Source organism: Lynx rufus, unplaced genomic scaffold, assembly GCF_022079265.1.
Source record: "Lynx rufus isolate CCGP_SWC_20201006 ecotype Redwood Valley unplaced genomic scaffold, mLynRuf1.p SCAF_15, whole genome shotgun sequence".
In the NCBI taxonomy this organism is placed as follows: Eukaryota; Metazoa; Chordata; class Mammalia; order Carnivora; family Felidae; genus Lynx; species Lynx rufus.
Window position 1 is genome coordinate 478,509 of NW_025814829.1, and position 18,825 is coordinate 497,333.

Consider the following 18,825-nt stretch of genomic DNA (forward strand, 5'->3'; position numbering starts at 1 on the left):
GAGTTTGCACAGGTAAGTGGTGGGCAGTGTCTTAAAATGATGGCTCTTCTTTCACAGGGGCATCTGTTTAACGGCTGAGCTCTGCTGAGGAGAGTACATGATTTCCAACTAGTGCAATTTCCTCCCGTTGTGCTTCTCATATTCCTGTTTCTTTCTTTCTTTTCATGTTACTGTTTCTGATGAGCATATTTTCCAGTTGGGTGCTCTGAACTTTCTTTTTTTATCCTATTTTATGCATGTGTGTTATGCTTTGTTTGTGTTTTGGTGTGTGTGTGTGTCTTTTGTTACATCTTTATAGCTAAGGAAGTTTGTAAAAAAATGAATTAGTCTAGACATTATAACATCTCTAGGCATAGAAGTCTCTTGAAATGAGTGTCCTTCATGTTCTATTGACTTGACTCCCTTTAACAATAAGAAGAGATTCACCCATTCACTTACTCACCTTTTTAAAGTTACTTTTTTAATTAAAAAAATTTTTTTTAACGTTTATTTATTATTGAGAGACAGAGCACAAGCAGGGGAGGGGCAGTGAGAGGGGGAAACACAGAATCCGAAGCAGGCTCCAGGCTCCAAGCCGTCAGCACAGCACCCGATGCGGGGCTGGAACCCACAAACCTCGAGATCACAATCTGAGCTGAAGTCGGACGCCTAACCAACTGAGCCACCCAGCGGCCCCAACTTTTTAAAAGTCTTGATGAGCTTCTGTTAGTATTCTAGTGCTATGGATACAAAAATTTCAAACTCCTTCTCTCCTAGAAGTCATCTTTGTCGTCGTTAGCCCTAAATTCCTTTGACTCCTAGGATAGTTCATTATACTACGGAATACATGTGTTATGTATACATATCTGTACATACATGTGGTATGTGATAATATTTGTTTTGGTGAAATTTGAGATGTATTAGGAAAAGAGTGCATTTAATTGTGGGCAAGGCTATAAGATAGGTTAAAAAAAGATTTCCTAAGGATATGAGTAATAATCATGATGATAGAGTAACCACAAATCGACCAGAGCCGTTAGTCATTTCTGTTAACTCATGTCTGGGATGTTAGAAGACAACAATCTGAAAAGAAATGGTCATTAATTGGGAAAATAAACTCTTCCTTATAAGTGCCTGGCTGAAGATTTTTCACTGTTTCACTGTAAATGACCTTTCAAACACATTTTGTCCGTAAGTTAGTCGTTTTGCTTTAATGTAAATAAAGGAGTTGTTATAGTGTGGAAGTCATATCTGAAACGATTTTGAGTGAGGCAACTTTTCGCTAAAAGAGCCATTCATGCTAAAATGTTTATTGAGTACTTTTAGTCTTTGTGAACAAGGTGTTATTTGCTGGAAATTGAAACATTTCTCCCTCAAAAGCAATGATTCTTTATCCTTTTTTGGGAAAATACATATACATATTTGAATAGAATGCCTTACGTACTTTCAGGAGGATCCCACCATTATGGATGTTACCTTTTCTACCCAGTAGAAACAGACATGTGAGCACAAACTATCATATGTTAGGTGATTCCACTGTGAGAGGTATAAGGGACTGTGGGAACATAAATTAGGGCAATTAATTGTCCCGAGGCGTACATGATAGAGAATGGAAATGGAAGGAGAAGTGAGTTGAGCAGGAATCCAAGTTATGAATGGAGTTGATATTTTGTGCCAAAATAATGGACTGAAAATAAAAAACAGTAACAAAACCAAATGCTGGTAAGGATGTAAAGAAACCAGATCATTCATCCATTGATGATGGGAATATAAGATAATATAGCCACTCTGGAAAAGTTTATAAAACTAAATGTGCATTAGATATAATACCAAAAACACAAGTAAGAAAATTTTAAAAATAGATAAATTGAACTTTTTCAGAAGTAAAAACTTTGGTTCTTCAAAGGACACCATTAAGAAAGAGAAAAGAGAACCCTCCATAACAGGAGAAACTATTTACAGATCATGTATCTAATAAGGGACTTGTATCCAGAATATAAAAAGTAATCTTGGGGCGCCTAGGTGGCTCAGTTGGTTAAGCGTCTGACTTCGGCTCAGGTTATGATCTCATGGTTCGTGGGTTCGAGCCCCACGTCGAGCTCTATGCTGACAGCTCAGAGCCTGGAACCTGCTTTGAATTCTGTGTCTCCCTCTCTGTCTGCCCCTCCCCTGCTCGTACTCTGTTTCTCTCTCTCTCTCTCTCTCTCTCTCTCTCAATAATGAATAAACATTAAAAAAAATTTTTTTAAAGCAATCTTACAACTCAACAATAAAAAGACAAATAACCCAATTTTTAAATAGGCAAGGGATTTGAATAGATTTTTCTCCAAAGAAGATATGTGAAAAGCCAATAGCACATAAAAAGATGCTCAGAATCATTAGCCGTTAGTAGAAGTTAAAAATAAATGTTAAAAATATTTAATTTAGTGACTCATACGAAAATAATAAGAAATTTATTTTTAGTGAGAAGAGTGGCATTTTTTATAGTTTTGCAGATTTTTACTATCTGATTTCATAGAAACTAGCAGGATTTTCATATGTATTTCTGCATTCCATCTGTTGCAGGATGTTGTTTGGGTTGAAATATAAGAAGAAACTCCTGCTCTTTACAGATGCATAGTTAGAAAAGGGAGGAGTATTTTAATACTGTTTTCAGATCATTGTGGGGGATTATTATTTTTTGATACTCTATCAGAATTCAACAGGTGATCATTTCTTGAAAGATGAATTGCAATATGGAATCTGGCACCATGTCAGTGGAACCTTTATATTCTGTAACATTAAAATTCATTGATCTGTATTGCACTTTTTTTTTAAGTTTATTTGTTTTGAGAGCGATAGAGACAACACAAGAAGGGGAGAGAGAGAATCCCAAGCAGCCTCCGTGCCGTCAGCCCATGAGTGGGGCTCAAACTCATGAACCTGTGAGATCACGACCTGAGCTGAAGCCAAGACTTGGATGCTTAACCGACTGAGCCACCCACGCTCCCCAGCAAGGATACTGTTAATTGAAATTGGCTTTTTAAATTTTTGTATGGATTCATTTTTACTATGAGCATGAGGCAGTGAAGCATACAGTGCTGTTGGTGTAGTTTGGTGCCACTATCTCGATTCATGCAAAGGCCCAGCAGTCTTACCTTGCTCTTTCGCTATGTGTAAATTTCAAGAATGATAAGAGGCGAATAATGCCTTGGTATTACTATGAAAATAGCTTTACCTTGCAGACTTGCTGAAAGAGTCTCATGGATCCTTGCTTCCCTGAGGCAAAGAGCTAGTTAAAAATGGGGCACCTGGGGGGCCCAGTCAGAAGCATCCACCTCTTGATCTCCTCTCAGGTCATGTTCTCATGGTTTGTGAGATCGAGGCCCAAGTTGGGCTCTGTGCTGACAGCGCGGAGCCCGGTTGGGATTCTCTCTCCCTCTCTCTCTGCCCCTTCCCTGCTCACTTGCACACTCTCCCTCTCAAAATAAATGAACATTAAAAAAAAAAAAACCTAGTTAAAAATCTATTGTATTATCAGTCCTGTAGCTAATTTATTTATCCTGTAAACCATTTTGGATACCTGCTATTTGAAAGACTGTAATAGATCCTGGTGATTTGGCAATGAACAAACCAGATGAAAATACCAGCTATTGGAAAGCTTACTTATAAAGGATAAAGACAAACAGTAAGTGTTAGGGAGAAAAGTAAAGCAAAGAAAGGAAAGGACCTGAGTGTGTTTGGTGGGCATGTGTCTGTGCAGTTTAACTAGGGCAGCCAAGAAAGGCCTCGCTGAGAAGGTGACATTTGAGTGAAGATTTGAAGGAGGGGAAGGTGCATGCCATGCACATATTTTAGGAAAGGACGTTCTGGGGTCACAGCAGCAACATGCTTGGCATATGTGAGCAGGAACAGAGTAAGCAGCGGAAAGAACCATAGAAGATGATGTCAGAGAATTAAGTAGCTGGGTCAAACATATACAGCCTTAAGGGCCATCGAGGTCATTTTAATTTCACTTGGAGATTAGAAGTCATCAGAACATTTTGATGTACATTTCAACAGGATCACTGAGTTCGCTGTAATGAGAATAGACTTGGAGGAAAGAGTGAAAGCAGATCATCTGGGAGGCTTTTGTAATTATACAGACAGTAGACAATAATGGCTTGGACTGACAGTTTGATCCTGGATGTATTTGGAAAGCAGAATCGACAGGCTTCACTGATAGATTGGATATGGAGTACGAGAAGATCTACAGGACCTTTGGCCTGAGCATTGGAGAAGAACGGCTTTGCCACAGAGATGGGAAATGCTGTGGGAGAGCACATTTGAGAGGCATATCGGGAGCCCAGTTCTGGATATCTTACCTTGGAAAGGTCCAAGGTCCAAGTGAGTGTTTTGAGTAGGCAGTTGGATATAGGAGTCAAAGCCAAGGGAGTGAGATGGGCTAGGAATACAAATTTGGGAGTCATCAGCATGTAGATAATATTTAAGTCCCTGAGAGTAAATGACATTACCAAGGAGTGAATACAGGTAGATGGGAGGAGCTAAATGTGGGATTCACTCTTGGGACTAAGAAAAGGGGCATATTTTGTGTGGACGTTAAGAACAGTGGAAGAGTCCATGATCATTCTGGGTTTCTATTTGGACAACTAAATAGAAATTGATGACATTAATTAAAATAGGAAACCCAGGAGGAAGATCAGTTGTAGTTTAAGGACCTATAGAATATACCAGTTGAAGTGTTTGGTAAGCATTTGTAAATATGGGCTTCTAAAGTTCAAGAGATTTAAGCCAAACATACATTTCAAGTTACGGGACTAGAAGAAAATGCCAAGAAAAGAAAAAAGGTTTGCCTCTGAGAAACCCCAATATTTAATGTGTGATGGGGCTGGAAGAGAAGGCAGCAGAAAGCGGGGGTGGGGACACGAAGGAAAATGAGCACAATGAAGGCCAAGAGTTGGAGGAGAAGTTGAAAGCGTCAGATGCTGCAGGGAGCAAGTAGGGGGAGGACTGGCTAAAAGCAAAGGGTTTGACCGTTAGAATGTAATATTTATAAGGACAGTTTCAGTGAGAATGATGGCGACAGAGCCACTTTGCATTACTTTAGGGATCAAATGGGAGTCTGATGTGTGACTCCATCTGTTTACCTAATATGATACCATGATTAATCTAATTAAAATTAACGTTTGGGGGGAAATGCTAGGTCAGATACTAACCGGCCGTCTCAAATATGTCAGAAATGGAATCCCAGCCCTGTGCCGGTGATTGTTCTTGGTTGTAAACAACAGAAATTTACTGTAACTTAAGTGAAAGCAGAAATTGCTTACATTACAGAAAAGGAATTTAATGGAAGGCTGTTTGTTCACAGACACCATGCGAATGCTGGAGAGCTCAGCCCAGAACAGGGGTGGGAACCGAACGCAGCTAAAGACACAGCCAAACTCAAGAAGCTGGGTTAGAACAGCTCGTCACTGGCCACCCCCACGGCCACCAGCACTGCCGCCAATGGCATACTCCCATCGCGAGGACTCTAAGTCTCAGTCCTTATTTGCTAATAATGCCCAAGACTTTGAATTTTAAGGGCAAAATCTGATTGGCCGAGCTTAGGTCACACGTCTGTGTCCTAGTGGCCAGAGAGCTGGGAGAGAAATTATGTCTCCCCTTCAGGCTTCTGCGGTTTTTCCCTCACAAAACCCCACCAACAGACAAGATATTCAAATGCTGGGTAGCCAAAACCAACAGCCAGTACTGTAAAAACTAAGTACAAAATCTTAAAGGTTTAGGGAAACTAATTTGAAAGTCACATGACCAAAATGAAAGTGGTTTAGTAACCTTAGGAATGTACTCCATGGCTTATTTTACTGGTAATAAATATCAAGAGTATCAAATTAGAAACTTGGCTTTGATCTCTCCTGCCTTATGCCTTATAGCATACAGGCCCTTAAATGTCGTCCTCTCCCCCCACATCTTCTCGGGGCCCCTGTAACCCACGTTGGGATTTAGGATGGCAGCCTGGTCAAACCAGGGAAGCAAGTGGAGGCGACACTACCACACCTCCTGGTAGGAGCACATTTCTGGGAGTGAGATTGGGCTCAGCTTGTCCTGGGGGGGTATTAGGAAGAGCCGTGACCTGGGGTGGGGGGGGCGGCGGGGGAGGAAGTGGGGCAGAGAAAATTACAGTCAGAAGAGCAAACTGAGTTGAGGCGGGAGAAAGTGGTTTTGGGCCACAACAGACCCAAAGGGCCCGAGTGGCTGGGCCAGGCCGGGGATTGGGAGGGGCCAGAGACATGGCATGTGATGGAGAGAAGCAAAGAAAGGCATGTGTCGCACAGACAGGGGCTGCCCAAATCCTTCCCAAACTAGGCCTGTGAGAGCTCTTTTTGGTTGGATTTTTGTTTTGTTTCCTGGGGTTGGTTTTGGCTTTGGGACTAGGGTTTAATTCTATTTTTCAAGGTGCTTCTCTGCCAGAAGTCCATTGGGAGGTCTCCACAGAGGAAGAGACCATGTGTAATTTAAATAACACTGGACTTGTTTTTTTGCTTGCCCCTTTTTAAGACTGATTTTGATGCAGCGACAAATCTAAAAGAAATCCAATTCCCAAACCTCATAAACGTGATAAGTAACGTAAGGCCTTTAATGACATCTCTTGAAGATACCGTAAAGAGAATTATTAAATAAAACAGCAGCAGTGTCCCCTTGCCCCTCCCTCCCCACCCCTCACACACATACCATAGAATCACTGCCCCTTCTCTCCCCTGTCACCCAAAGGCAGCAACCCAGGCTAGCCCTCTCTTTCCATCTCTTTTCCACTCTTCCAACTTCCAAGCACTTCTTCCCTGCTAATAACTCATACCTTTTTAAAGCCAACTTAACTTTTTTCAGCTCTCCTCTCCATCTGTAACCTCACCCCTACCACACATGCAGTCCAGCAGTATTTAAAAAAAATCGAGTAGAAGCTTTGAATATCTGGGCTTCAGTTATTTTTCCCGTCATCTTTTTTTTTTTTTTAAAGATATATTTATTTACTTAGAGAGAGAGAGAGAGAGAGAGAGAGAGAGAATCCCAAGCAGACTCCACGCTCAGCAAAGCCTGACTCAGGGCTCGATCCCACAACTGTGAGGTCATGAGCTAAGCTGGAATCAAGAGTCAGACACTCAACTGACTGAGCCACCCAGGTGTCGTCCCCCCCACCCCCGCCCCCGTTACCTTTTAAATTAAAGAAACTCAAATGTGAGGGAATCTTCTTTTCTTGGTCGAATTTATAGAGAATATCTCTGACAGTTGGTGGTAACGTTTGTGAAAAGGAATAGTGGAGATCACGGTGGAAAAGAGGCCAGATCGGAGGGACTGAAGTATAAAGAGCTTCCATTTCTAGGCTCAGAGTTTGGATCAGTAGTGAGTGCCCGTCACTGTCAGTTTCTTTATTGAGCAGTGGGACAGTGGCTCTCAGCCATGAGGTCGGATGGAAGAAATCCGGACAACAGTGTCTACATCCGTGTCTGTGGTCATCCTACCCAGTACATGTCATCAAGGACTGCTCTGACCTCAAATTTTTTGGTCTGTTTTAAAAAAATTATCAGATACTTATACGTTGCCTGGGTGGCTCAGTCAGTTAAGTGTCCAACTCTTGATTTCGGCTCAGGTCAGTATCTCATGGTTTGTGAGTTCGAGCCCTGCATTGGGCTTTGTGCTGGCAGCGTGGAGCCTGCTTGGGATATTCTCTCTCTCTCTCTCTCTCTCTCTCTCTCTCTCTCTCCTTCTCTCTCTCTGCCCCTCCCCTGTTCTCTCTCTCTCTCTCTCTCTCTCTCTCAAGATAAATAAACATTTAAAAAATTATTGAATACTTACAATAGTGCTTTTCACTTGCCAGTTACTATTCCAAGTGCTTTCACTTTTTTTGTTATTTTATTTTATATTTGAGAGAGAGACTAGGAGCAGGGGAGTGGCAGAGAGAGATGGAGCTGAAGCTCTGTCAGCACAGAGCCTGATGCGGGGGCTCGAACTTAGGAGCAGTGAGATCATGCCCTGAGCCGAAGTCGGACACTTAACCGACTGAGCCACCCAAGCACCCCTCCCAAGTGCTTTAAAGTATTATCTTGTTTAATCTTTATAAACAACCTGTGCAGTATGTATTGCTGTTGTCCTTGTTTTACTGATGAGGAAACTGTGGCACGGAGAGATCAAGGAATTTGCTGTAGGTCCCCCAGCTAGAGATGGGAGTGGCAGAGGCAGGGTTCAGACCCAGGCAGTCTTGCTCCAGAGTCCGTGCTCATAATCTCTGTCGACACCATGCTGGCCAGTGCTTGTGAAAGCAGTGTCATCCAGCTGTCTGCATCAGAATTGCCAGGGATACCTGCACAATTTTGGCCCACCTCAGACTTCCTTTAGGGGGTGGGGACCCTGGTGCCTACGTGATGAAGTCCTGTATGATTCCGATATGTATCCTTTGTTGAGAACTTCTGCTTCAGAAGGACCCGCTACTGTCAGTATGTTCACTTCTGATCTCGGCTTCCTGTGGCCAGAAGATTAAATGCTTTCTGAAGGGTACCTAATCATTACAGAACTTAACGTCAATACTGTAATACCTTAGTTTGCCTTTGGAGCCATCCCTACCTGAAATGTAGTTGAAATCCTTTCTTAAACCATACTGGACTAGACACTGAAAACAATTTTCATTCCTTTTCCATAAATGCATTATATGTCAGAAATTCACTTTAAAAACTGAATGGGGGGGCGTTGCCTGGGTTGCTCAGTCGGTTAAGCGTCTGACTTCGGCTCAGGTCATGATCTCGGTGTCCATGGGTTTGAGCCCCACGTCGGGCTCTGTGCTGACAGCTCGGAGCCTGGAACCTGCTTTGGATCCTGGGTCTCCTTTTGTCTCTGCCCCTCCCCCACTCACTCTCTGTCTCTCTTTCTCTCAAAAATAAATATTAAGAACGGAATGGAAACTGAGAACTTGATGTTCTGTTTGTGATGAGAATGCAGAGAAGTGTACTAGGTTCTGGAAAGTACACCCTTGGTGAGACGAAGGGAGAACTCGTCTGAACTCCTGTGGAACAAGTGTCTGTAATAGCACCCCCACCTTCCTTAGCAAGGCTGCAGCTGGAAACTCAGCTTCCCCTGTGGGCCAGTCGTTCAGTTAATAACCCAGGATCTCAAGAGAAAATTTGTCCACAGAAGTAGAAAAATCAGATGATTGCAGATTATAGTTAAATCTTTAAGAGCTTTAAAAGAACCTTTACAGGGCTTTTTTTTCCCCCCCACTTGGTTGTTTGCCTTGTCAAGACCAATGTTTTCCTAAAAGGTACTTTAGGAAGATTTCATAGTCCTTCCTATTTCTTTGTGTGAAACCCAGATCGAAGTTACTTTGGAAGGAAGGGCAAGGTCTTTAGTGGAGACTGGAGGGCCATCCAGACACAGAATCATGTGGGAGAGAGAACTTTAGAAACATAAAGTAAAGCAGGACGCCCCTCTCCTCCTTCCCTCTAGAAAGTTGTGGCATCATTGATAGGAAGATCCTATTCAGCTAGAATGGTGTCTCCCTTCCCTTGCTGCTGGGATAGTCCACACACACACACACACGCACACAACATTTGAGACCACTTACACAATTTTACACCATTCTTGTAGTTCCTGCCTAGGACTTTAAAAAATTATTTTTGGGGGGAGGAGGGAAAAGTAAAAAAATATTCTTGTCTCAACCCGACATTCCCCCCATTTTGTACAATGCAAAGTAAAATAATTTTCTTAGATATTGGAGTTGAACTTTTTCTTTGAGGTGTTTCCTCGTAATGTCTCTTCTCAGAGAACTCATTGGCTCAGTTCACTGTAGCCTCCCCCCCTCCCCCCCCCCCCACCCTCGGTCTGGCCGCTTTGGTAGCGTATCTGTAGGAGGCGATTTAATCTTTTACAAGTTCACTTCCTACCAGCAGTCCCGAGTAAAGTGGATTTTCTGAAATGAAACATCTTGTAAACATTACATCCGACAAACTCCTAATGGTTAAACTCTCCATGCATTTAGTGTTTGACCTTTCTCCTTAAGACAGTTTTTTGGATGGCCACACTGTTGGCACTCAACAAATGATGATTAATGACAAGTTTGAGGGGTCCTAATTCATTTCCCTCAATCACACACTGTCCAGCTTTTGAAAAAGCTCTGTATTAAGGCTGACAGAGTTTTGAACTTGATTAGCTTGAGTTATGAAATGGAGTAATATGAAATACAGGGTCAAAGACTTGCTGGCCTGATTCCTGTTCAGAGCATATAACCAGCATTTTGTCTAAGAGCTTTCTCTAGGGAAAACAACCCTGACCTGATTTAGAAACACTTTCCCTGCAAACTCTTATTAACAGAAGAATGATTTGGAAACATTCTTTTATCCTTGGGTAAGTATTTACAAGAAAGCATTTTGACCAAGAAACTAAATTAACTCTACTTTTATTTTTTTAAGTGTTTGTATATTTTGAGAGACATTGAGAGAGCACTTGAGCCAGGGAAGGGCAGAGAGAGAGGAAGAGAGAGAGAATCCCAAGCAGAGCTTGGGCGGTGCCTGACTCGGGGCTCAGAACTCAAGAATTTTGAGATCATGACTTGAGCCAAAATCAGGAGCCAAGAGTTGGACATTCAACCGACTGAGCCATCCAGGTTCCCCCAAATTAACTCCACTTTTAAAAAAGAGGCATATCGGGGCACGTGACTGGTTCAGTCAGTAGAGCATGCAACTCTTGATCTTGGGGTCATGAGTTCGAGCCCCACGTTAGGTCTAAATTTTAATTAAAAAATTATTTTTTTTTAAAAAGAGGCATATACAGCGACTATTAGGTTGACTTTATGAAATTACTGATGCTCGGCCCACCCACAAAAAAGACGGTTTTGTTGTATGGTACAACCTTACACTTTTTGTGTGAGTAAAAAGGGAGGTCTCAGTGCGTTCAGCAGGTTCGGGGGCTCCTGCAGAGTTTGATATGAGAACCACATCTTAAAATGAGTTTGTATCTATTAGGATGTCAAGCTGATTTTTCCTTTGGTGACCTTGGCAGCATCTATCAGATTTGAACGTAGTGTCAAAGTTTTCCTCTTGTCAAGTGTAAACCTTGGCTCACTCTTGAGCCATCTGTTGTGCACTCATAGTTTTGATTTATCCTTCCTCTGGCCGACACGCATACGAATGGTGCTGATACAAGCTTAACATTTCCTTTTATTGGTCTGTAATTGTATTGCATACATTAGTGGCACACATATTGCCTTCATATCAGCTATTTATATTAACCATTTCTAGTTTGGGGGTGAGTAATGTACTTTGCTTGTTTTTACGATAATGGGAAGCCCTACATCCTAGACATTTTAATAGACTTTTAAAATGATTACATTCTACTTAGTTTTACTACCTCTGTTTTTTTTGGTTGTTGCTGTTGTTGTTACTTTTTATTTTTTTCCAGGACGTGTCACTGTATGTGTCTGTATATATTTTTTTTATTTTTTTTTTTAAATTTTTTTTCAACATTTTTTATTTATTTTTGGGACAGAGAGAGACAGAGCATGAATGGGGGAGGGGCAGAGAGAGAGGGAGACACAGAAACGGAAACAGGCTCCAGGCTCCGAGCCGTCAGCCCAGAGCCCGACGCGGGGCTCGAACTCACGGACCGCGAGATCGTGACCTGGCTGAAGTCGGACGCTTAACCGACTGCGCCACCCAGGCGCCCCTGTATATATATTTTTTAATGTTTATTTATTTTTGAGACAGACAGAGCATGAACGGGGGAGGGTCAAAGAGAGAGGGAGACACAGAATCCGAAGCAGGCTCCAGGCTCTGAGCCGTCAGCACAGAGCCTGATGCCGGGCTCGAACCCATGAACCGCAAGGTCATGACCTGAGCTGAACTCAGACGCTTAACCGACTGAGCCACCCAGGCGCCCCATGTGTCTGTATATTTTAATGATTTCAAATTTCTTACCTTTGCTTTTTAATTGTTTTAATATATGGACACATTTGATTTCCAGTCAACAATCAATACGGCTCTTAGAAAACAACATACATTTAGAATGTTTGACTTGGGTAAATTGCTTTGAAAGGCCTGCTTCGGCCCCCCTGTTTCCAAGCTTTGATATGCTCGTCTCTTTGGTAACTTGAAGGAGACTTGGTGAGGTGAGCCAGGGAGAGTGATAGTGGAAAACAAAAGCTCCCCAGGGGAGGAACATAGATTAGAAAAAATTTAATACGAAGCTATTTTTGAAACGAGGAAGGATGCTGTTGTTAGTTTTGATCTGGTTTTAACTGTTTATATTGGAAAACCAAGCCCATCCCTGGAATCCAGTGGACACAGACCAAACATAAAATGTTAAGGGGCCGTTGTTGTTAGCATGAGCCTGGCATGCAAAATTTGACTAATTGAGGCCCATGTTGATCCAAGGAAAAGATGGTCGGTGTCATGGTGCAGCCTCTTGCTGACGGTTTCTCTCATCCCCAGGAAACATCGTTGGATATTAAATACATTTCCTTTCTATCAAGGAGAAGGGGCTCCAACCTTAGGTCAGAGTTTCCTAATACAAGAGAAGCTGTCTTACCTCAGGCAACAGAGACTAGTGGATGATCTACGAGCTAACAAGATTGGTTAAAGCAGGAGATTGTTCAAATGTATATTTTACATTGGTTTCATTTAATTATATAAATGTGGACTTGTTTGCCAAGTTCTGATGTAGGGCCAACACCTTTTCTTTTCTGATCCATGAGAGCCCCATATCACCTTTCTTGTATGAACTGCACTCACAGTGCATCAACCATAATTTCCAGGGTCAGTTACAATTCCTTTAAATTAGAATAAGAACTTAAAGGTACTTTTGAAGCAATCTGAATGCAGACTGGTATGGTTTTTTTCCCCAGTCTTTTATGGTTGTCTTACAGTGAGTGGATTTTTTAAACTGTTTACTTTTATTAAATCTTGTTCTCCTTTGCAAACATTTTTAAAAATCAATTTCTGGATTTTTTTTAATTACACAATTACACTAACAAATACGATTTTAAAAAAATTGTAATGTTCATTTATTTTTGAGAGAGAGACAGAGTGTGAGTGGGGGAGGAGCAGAGAGAGAGGGAGACACAGATCTCAAAGCAGGCTCCAGGCTCTGAGCTGTCAGCACAGAGCCCGATGCGGGGCTCGAACTCACGAACCGCGAGATCATGACTCGAGCCGAAGTCGGACGCTTACCGACTGAGCCACCCAGGCGCCCCTACACTAACAAATACAATTAGCCAAAGTAGTTGTGGAAAAAAAAACACAGCTAGTTATGAATGTTCAGTTGTACCATGGGCATCAGCCAGTATGTTTTAGAAAGGAGTAGGGTCATTTAATCTCGGCTGTCAGTTTAAATTTTTTTTTTTTTCAACATTTATTTATTTTTGGGACAGAGAGAGACAGAGCATGAACGGGGGAGGGGCAGAGAGAGAGGGAGACACAGAATCGGAAACAGGCTCCAGGCTCTGAGCCATCAGCCCAGAGCCCGACGCGGGGCTCGAACTCACGGACCGCGAGATCGTGACCTGGCTGAAGTCGGACGCTTAACCGACTGCGCCACTCAGGCGCCCCTCGGCTGTCAGTTTAAATTGAGGTCAATTTTGACTCTGCACGGACATGTAGAATCAATGTTTGAGAACACTTAGTACTACGACCTTAATTTTATTGTGAATTACCATTGTAACCTTCAGCAGAGCAAATGTGGTTCTGTTCTTTTGGTAAGTTAGTCTCCAATGCTTTAGCCCTCTTAAAAAGAGAAGAAACATAACTTTGGATGCTGCGTTATGCACTAATATTTTGGTTTTCTTCTAACAAAGTGCTTGGAAAAGGGAACCGGGAGAATCATCATGAAAATAGCATATTTTCTCATGCACGATATTGCGTAACATCGGAAAACTGATGCTTTATTCTCACAGTGAAATGTTTTGGTGTTTTCCCACCAGCGTTTCTCTGACTTCTTCTGGGAATAAAAATAACAATGTGTTGATGATAATATCTGTCCACAAAGTTTCCTCCCCAAAGATACCCCGTGGTAGCTCAGTCCTTGTAGAAGCTTTTCAGGAGTGTGGTTGAAGATATCCTAAAATTAGTAACAGTGCCAAAATAAAGCTCTTTTGTTCCTGAAAATGTCATTGATAAAAATTAATGATATGCTAATTATTTTTAAAAAAAAATTTTTTTTTTCAACGTTTATTTATTTTTGGGACAGAGAGAGACAGAGCATGAACGGGGGAGGGGCAGAGAGAGAGGGAGACACAGACTCGGAAACAGGCTCCAGGCTCTGAGCCATCAGCCCAGAGCCCGACGCGGGGCTCGAACTCACGGACCGCGAGATCGTGACCTGGCTGAAGTCGGACGCTTAACCGACTGCGCCACCCAGGCGCCCCAATGATATGCTAATTAAAAAAGAGTGGGATGAACACAGCTGGGGAGAAAAAAGTGATTCAGAATCACTGTTGTGTCAAGGGCATTTAATTTGAGGAAGAGAAAGTAAATGTGAAATGAACTAACAACACTCTCCCAGACGTGTGTGTGTCTACATTCTTTTTTAATATAAGCACCGTTGGGATTTGTACTATACCAGCTTTGATCCCCTGTGGGACACAAAAACTTGAACTTGATAGATGCCCTCCCCCATTTGCAAACTTTAATAATTAGAGGTAAGGCTGGTGAACTGTAATAACTGTTATGCATTCAAGATGTGATTCTTCTTTTTCATAAATAATAATGTGTTTTTTGGCCTCCTCCTGCAAAAGTAACTACTTTGAAATTTAATGAAGAAAGAAAGCAGGAGACATTATGTTCAGAAGATCACGTTTAAAAAAATGTTTAGTGTGGCATCTAGATTTGAGCCGGAAACTCAGATTTAAGTCTGAGCCTGACCTTAACCCGTGGCCAGTGGAATCTGAGCGTGTTTATTTTTATAGTCGCTTTAATTTGGGGCTTGCGAGTTTGTTGGTTTGTTTTCTCATTCGATTTTGGGGGCCCTGAAGCAGTGTTTTAATTATAGGAATTATCGTATTTATAATTTCCATGGCATGAAGATCAGCAAAGTTTTTTTTTTCTTGGCTATATTATGTTATCTTACCCAGAAATGTGTGATCTTTGTGTCTAACAATGCACTTAAAAAAAAAAAGAAAAAACCCCCCGTGCTGCCGCTGCCGTGTTGGAATCCAGCAGAACAGCTTCACTCATCTTTACCCTGCTTTAAAAAAAAAAAACAAAAAACCGTTCTCACAGAAATGTTGCCTTGAGTTCAACAAAGTACAAGCAGTTACTGGAAACGTGTTCTGGACAGCTCTGTTCATGTATGTTCATTTCAATTTGATTTTTGCATTCTAGATTTTTTTTTTCCCCTTAGCTTTGCTGATCATTTCATAATCACACTGACCCTTGAACCAAGTTGCACCGCATTTTTGGCACCCTCCGCTCTGTTCAGTCCTGCTTGTAGTCTTACGTCACCCGAACGAGTGATGAAGCAGGGGGGCAGAGGAGCAGGAGAAGGAAATGAGGGTTTCATAGCAGGGTCGGCTCTGTGCTCCCTTAAGTGGAAACATTAATGTTACGTTGTTGTCTTTTCTCTTTTTTCCTTTTGCTGTGACAATTCCTGTTTTTGCTAGGAAAAAGGAGTTATCGATGTTCAAAACAATAGTTAATATTAGAGTCCTCCGTCATTTATAGTCTACTTCAGGATACCTGCGGAGGTGCATACCTCTTTCAAAACCACACACACTCCCTCTTGTTTGAAGCCAGACTTCTCTTGGCGTATTCGTACTTTGAGTATTTGTGTGGTTGGAAACCAGAAACTTCAGGACGCCACGGGTCACTTATAGATGATCAGAAGTTAGCAGTATAATATTTGGAACTTTAAAATTGTGCTAGACATGCATTTATAATTTTCTTTTACTCTTCCACTGGACTGAATACTTTTTAAGGGCAAGAACTATACATCTTCTTTGGTACGTACCTGTTGCTTACCTGAAGAAGTTTAATACTTGGTTGTTTCAAAGGGAAAAGGGGAGGCTAAGCAGGCAGGCTCCAGGCTCTAGCCTTAACATCAATCAGAATCTCTATCTTATGTGTTGGTAGTTTTGGATTGGGACTTGTGGGGCGGGGGGGGGGGGGGGGGGGTGGGGGGTGGGGGGTGAGAATGTCCCTCTTCTTTAAAAAAAAAAGGGAAGATGGTTCTATTGAGTAGATTAATTTCAGGATCTTGTGATACTACCTCGTCTAGCTCCCTCATTTTACTAGAATTAAAATCCTGTTCTGGGTGCCTGGGTGGCTCAGTTGGTTGAGTGTCTGACTCTTGATTTCGGCTCATGTTATGATCCCAGGGCCATGGGATTGAGCCCTGCGTCAGGCTCCACACTTTAGCGAGGATTCTCCCTCTCCCTCTCCCTCTCCCTCTCCCTCTCCCTCTCCCTCTCCCTCTCCGTCTCCCTCTCCCTCTCCCTCTCCCTCTCCCTCTCCCTCTCCCTCTCCCTCTCCTCTCCCTCTCCCTCTCCCTCTCCTCTCCCTCTCCCCCTCTCCCTCTCCCTCTCCCTCTCTCTCTCCCTCTCTCTCTCTCTCCCTCTCTCTCTCTCTCCCTCTCTCTCCCTCCCTCCTCTCCCTCTCCCTCTCTCTCCCTCTCTCCCTCTCCCTCTCTCTCCCTCTCTCCCTCTCCCTCTCTCTCCCTCCCTCTCCCTCCCTCTCCCTCCCTCTCCCTCCCTCTCCTTCCCTCTCCTTCCTTCTCCCTCTCCCTCTCCCTTTCCCCATCTCCCCTGCTCAAGCTGTCTCTCTCTCTCTCTCTCTCTCTCTGAAATAAAATGAAAAATTAAAAAAATCCCTCCATTCTGACTCCTTGACCAATACTCTGTGTGGTATAGCACAGCATATATGTTATTAGAATGCGTGAGTATTCCAAGACTACTCCATAGTACCTGGTAATGATAGACACTCCGTTAATGTTTGTTGCATCGTGAATAAATGAATCATGAGATGATTTGTAGTTAATGACCTCTCTGCCAAGTTAAAAAAGGTCATTTTTTATGATCCCAATGAAACGTTGGCATGTTAGAAACTCTGATTTTGGCCTGTTACAGGACTAAGCCAGTTGTTACAACAGATTGTTTTTTGTTATTCTTAGGATCACCTGCTGTTACCAGCTACCACCCATAACAAGACCACAAGACCAAAGATGTCAATTGTATTACCAGCAATAAACATAAATGGTAAGTTGAAGTTTTGGTTTAATAACAACATGAGATTGCTTTGCTTAACCAATATTCTCTGGATTAACTAAAAGACATTTAAAATGTTTGGTTGGTCAGATATATATCCCTGCATTAATTTTGAACCATTTTCTACTGTTTTTACAAAATACTAGTTTTAAATTCCTATACTCTTTCTAAAAATAGCTCTTTTAAAAAGTAAAAGATTTAATTGAAAGTTACTTTTAAAATTACTGTAGTTTTAAGAGAAAAAAATTCATTCTCTTACTTACAAAATTGGAAAAGTTAGCATCTTGACTGCTCTACAGACTTCTTTTCTGTGACCTTTCTAGTGATACACATAGTATAAGAGGCCTCTGCCGGCTTCTGAGAGTGAACTTGCAAGTTGGGTTTTAGGAACTCCGAGCAGTTTCTTGTGTTATATAAATGGTGACATGATTCCCAGACCAAACATCAGAAGCCTATTTATGTTTAGTCCATAATACTGATGAATTTGATTTCGATAGTGTCACGATTGCATTTTGTTTTCCTACTAGTGCTGGGTATTACCGAAAACACAAATAATGTTGTAACACCTTGGTACCATCTAAAGATGTTAAGACATCTTGCTCATAATCTAGAAAAAAGAAAAGAAAAGAGCCCAGAAATCACTGTGGTCCAAAGAGAAAGTCCCATAAGGAATATACGAAGTACTAAAGAAATTTAGTAAAGGAGAGATTACTTCCAGCTGGGTTCTTCATGGAAAAGAGAAAGAGCTTGCTCCCAATGCCAGCTGTGTGTTGTAAATGAGCACAGTGTATATCGTTGACTAATTGCTTTCTCTGACACATCATATTAGGGCTCTAATGAAACCGGGGGGACTGGCCATCCTTCTCAAGTCCATTTCTCCGACGTAGTGGAACTACCCGTACTTTTTCTGTCTAGGAGTAGGAACCTCACAGTTTATGGGTAAGCCAAAAATGAAAAGCTCCTGGAACTAACCTGTAGTTGAGCTAGTTCACATTCTGACTGACGGTCACGGTTAAACAACCACATACAATTATTAAAAAAAACGAAACGAAACAAAAATCACTGGGATTCTCGATAAATTCCAGTAAGATTTAGTCTTGGAGAAAAAGTATTAGATATTCATTGTACATTTTAAGACCGTAGAGGACTATAGAATTTCAGTGAGCCGGTTCCCGACCACTTATTAGAAATGCTCAGGAGGCAGCTTTATAGATATAAAAGAAAAACTTTGCTTTGCTAATGTCTAAAAGCATTATGACATTTTCTTAGTCTTACAAAGACATTAGAACAAATTTTTAAAAAACAAACAAACCGGAACACCGAGAACTTCTCTTCCTTCAGTAAAGGCACACCTCCAAAGCTTTCATGGAGTAGTCCTACAACTACGTCAAGAAGAACAGTACATTCCAAAGACTATGTTTACACTCGAAAGAAGATGTTTAGGAAGTAATCGTCTATTCTTATTTCATGGGTACCTAGGTTTCTGTGCTTTGAACCATAATAGATTTAAGTTCTGGTCAGCTCACGCTCAGAAAGGCTGTTATCTAAGCTTCAAAAGACAGAATTCACGGAATCTTGTTCTGATATTATGTTCTTATGCAAGAGAATGCCCGGTGTCATTTTTATAACAGTGAGCT

At 41.8% G+C, this 18,825-nt stretch overlaps 1 protein-coding gene across 2 annotated transcripts in view; it reads left to right on the top strand.

The window, feature by feature from the left end:
- Window positions 1-18,825, top strand: part of ATF6 (activating transcription factor 6) — a 203,248-nt gene that overhangs the window by 132,702 nt on the left and 51,721 nt on the right. For both annotated transcript variants that reach the window (XM_047076498.1, XM_047076497.1), the window contains exon 15: window positions 17,095-17,179. In XM_047076498.1, coding sequence (XP_046932454.1) covers window positions 17,095-17,179 — 85 coding nt within the window. The remainder of the gene's footprint in view (window positions 1-17,094; window positions 17,180-18,825) is intronic.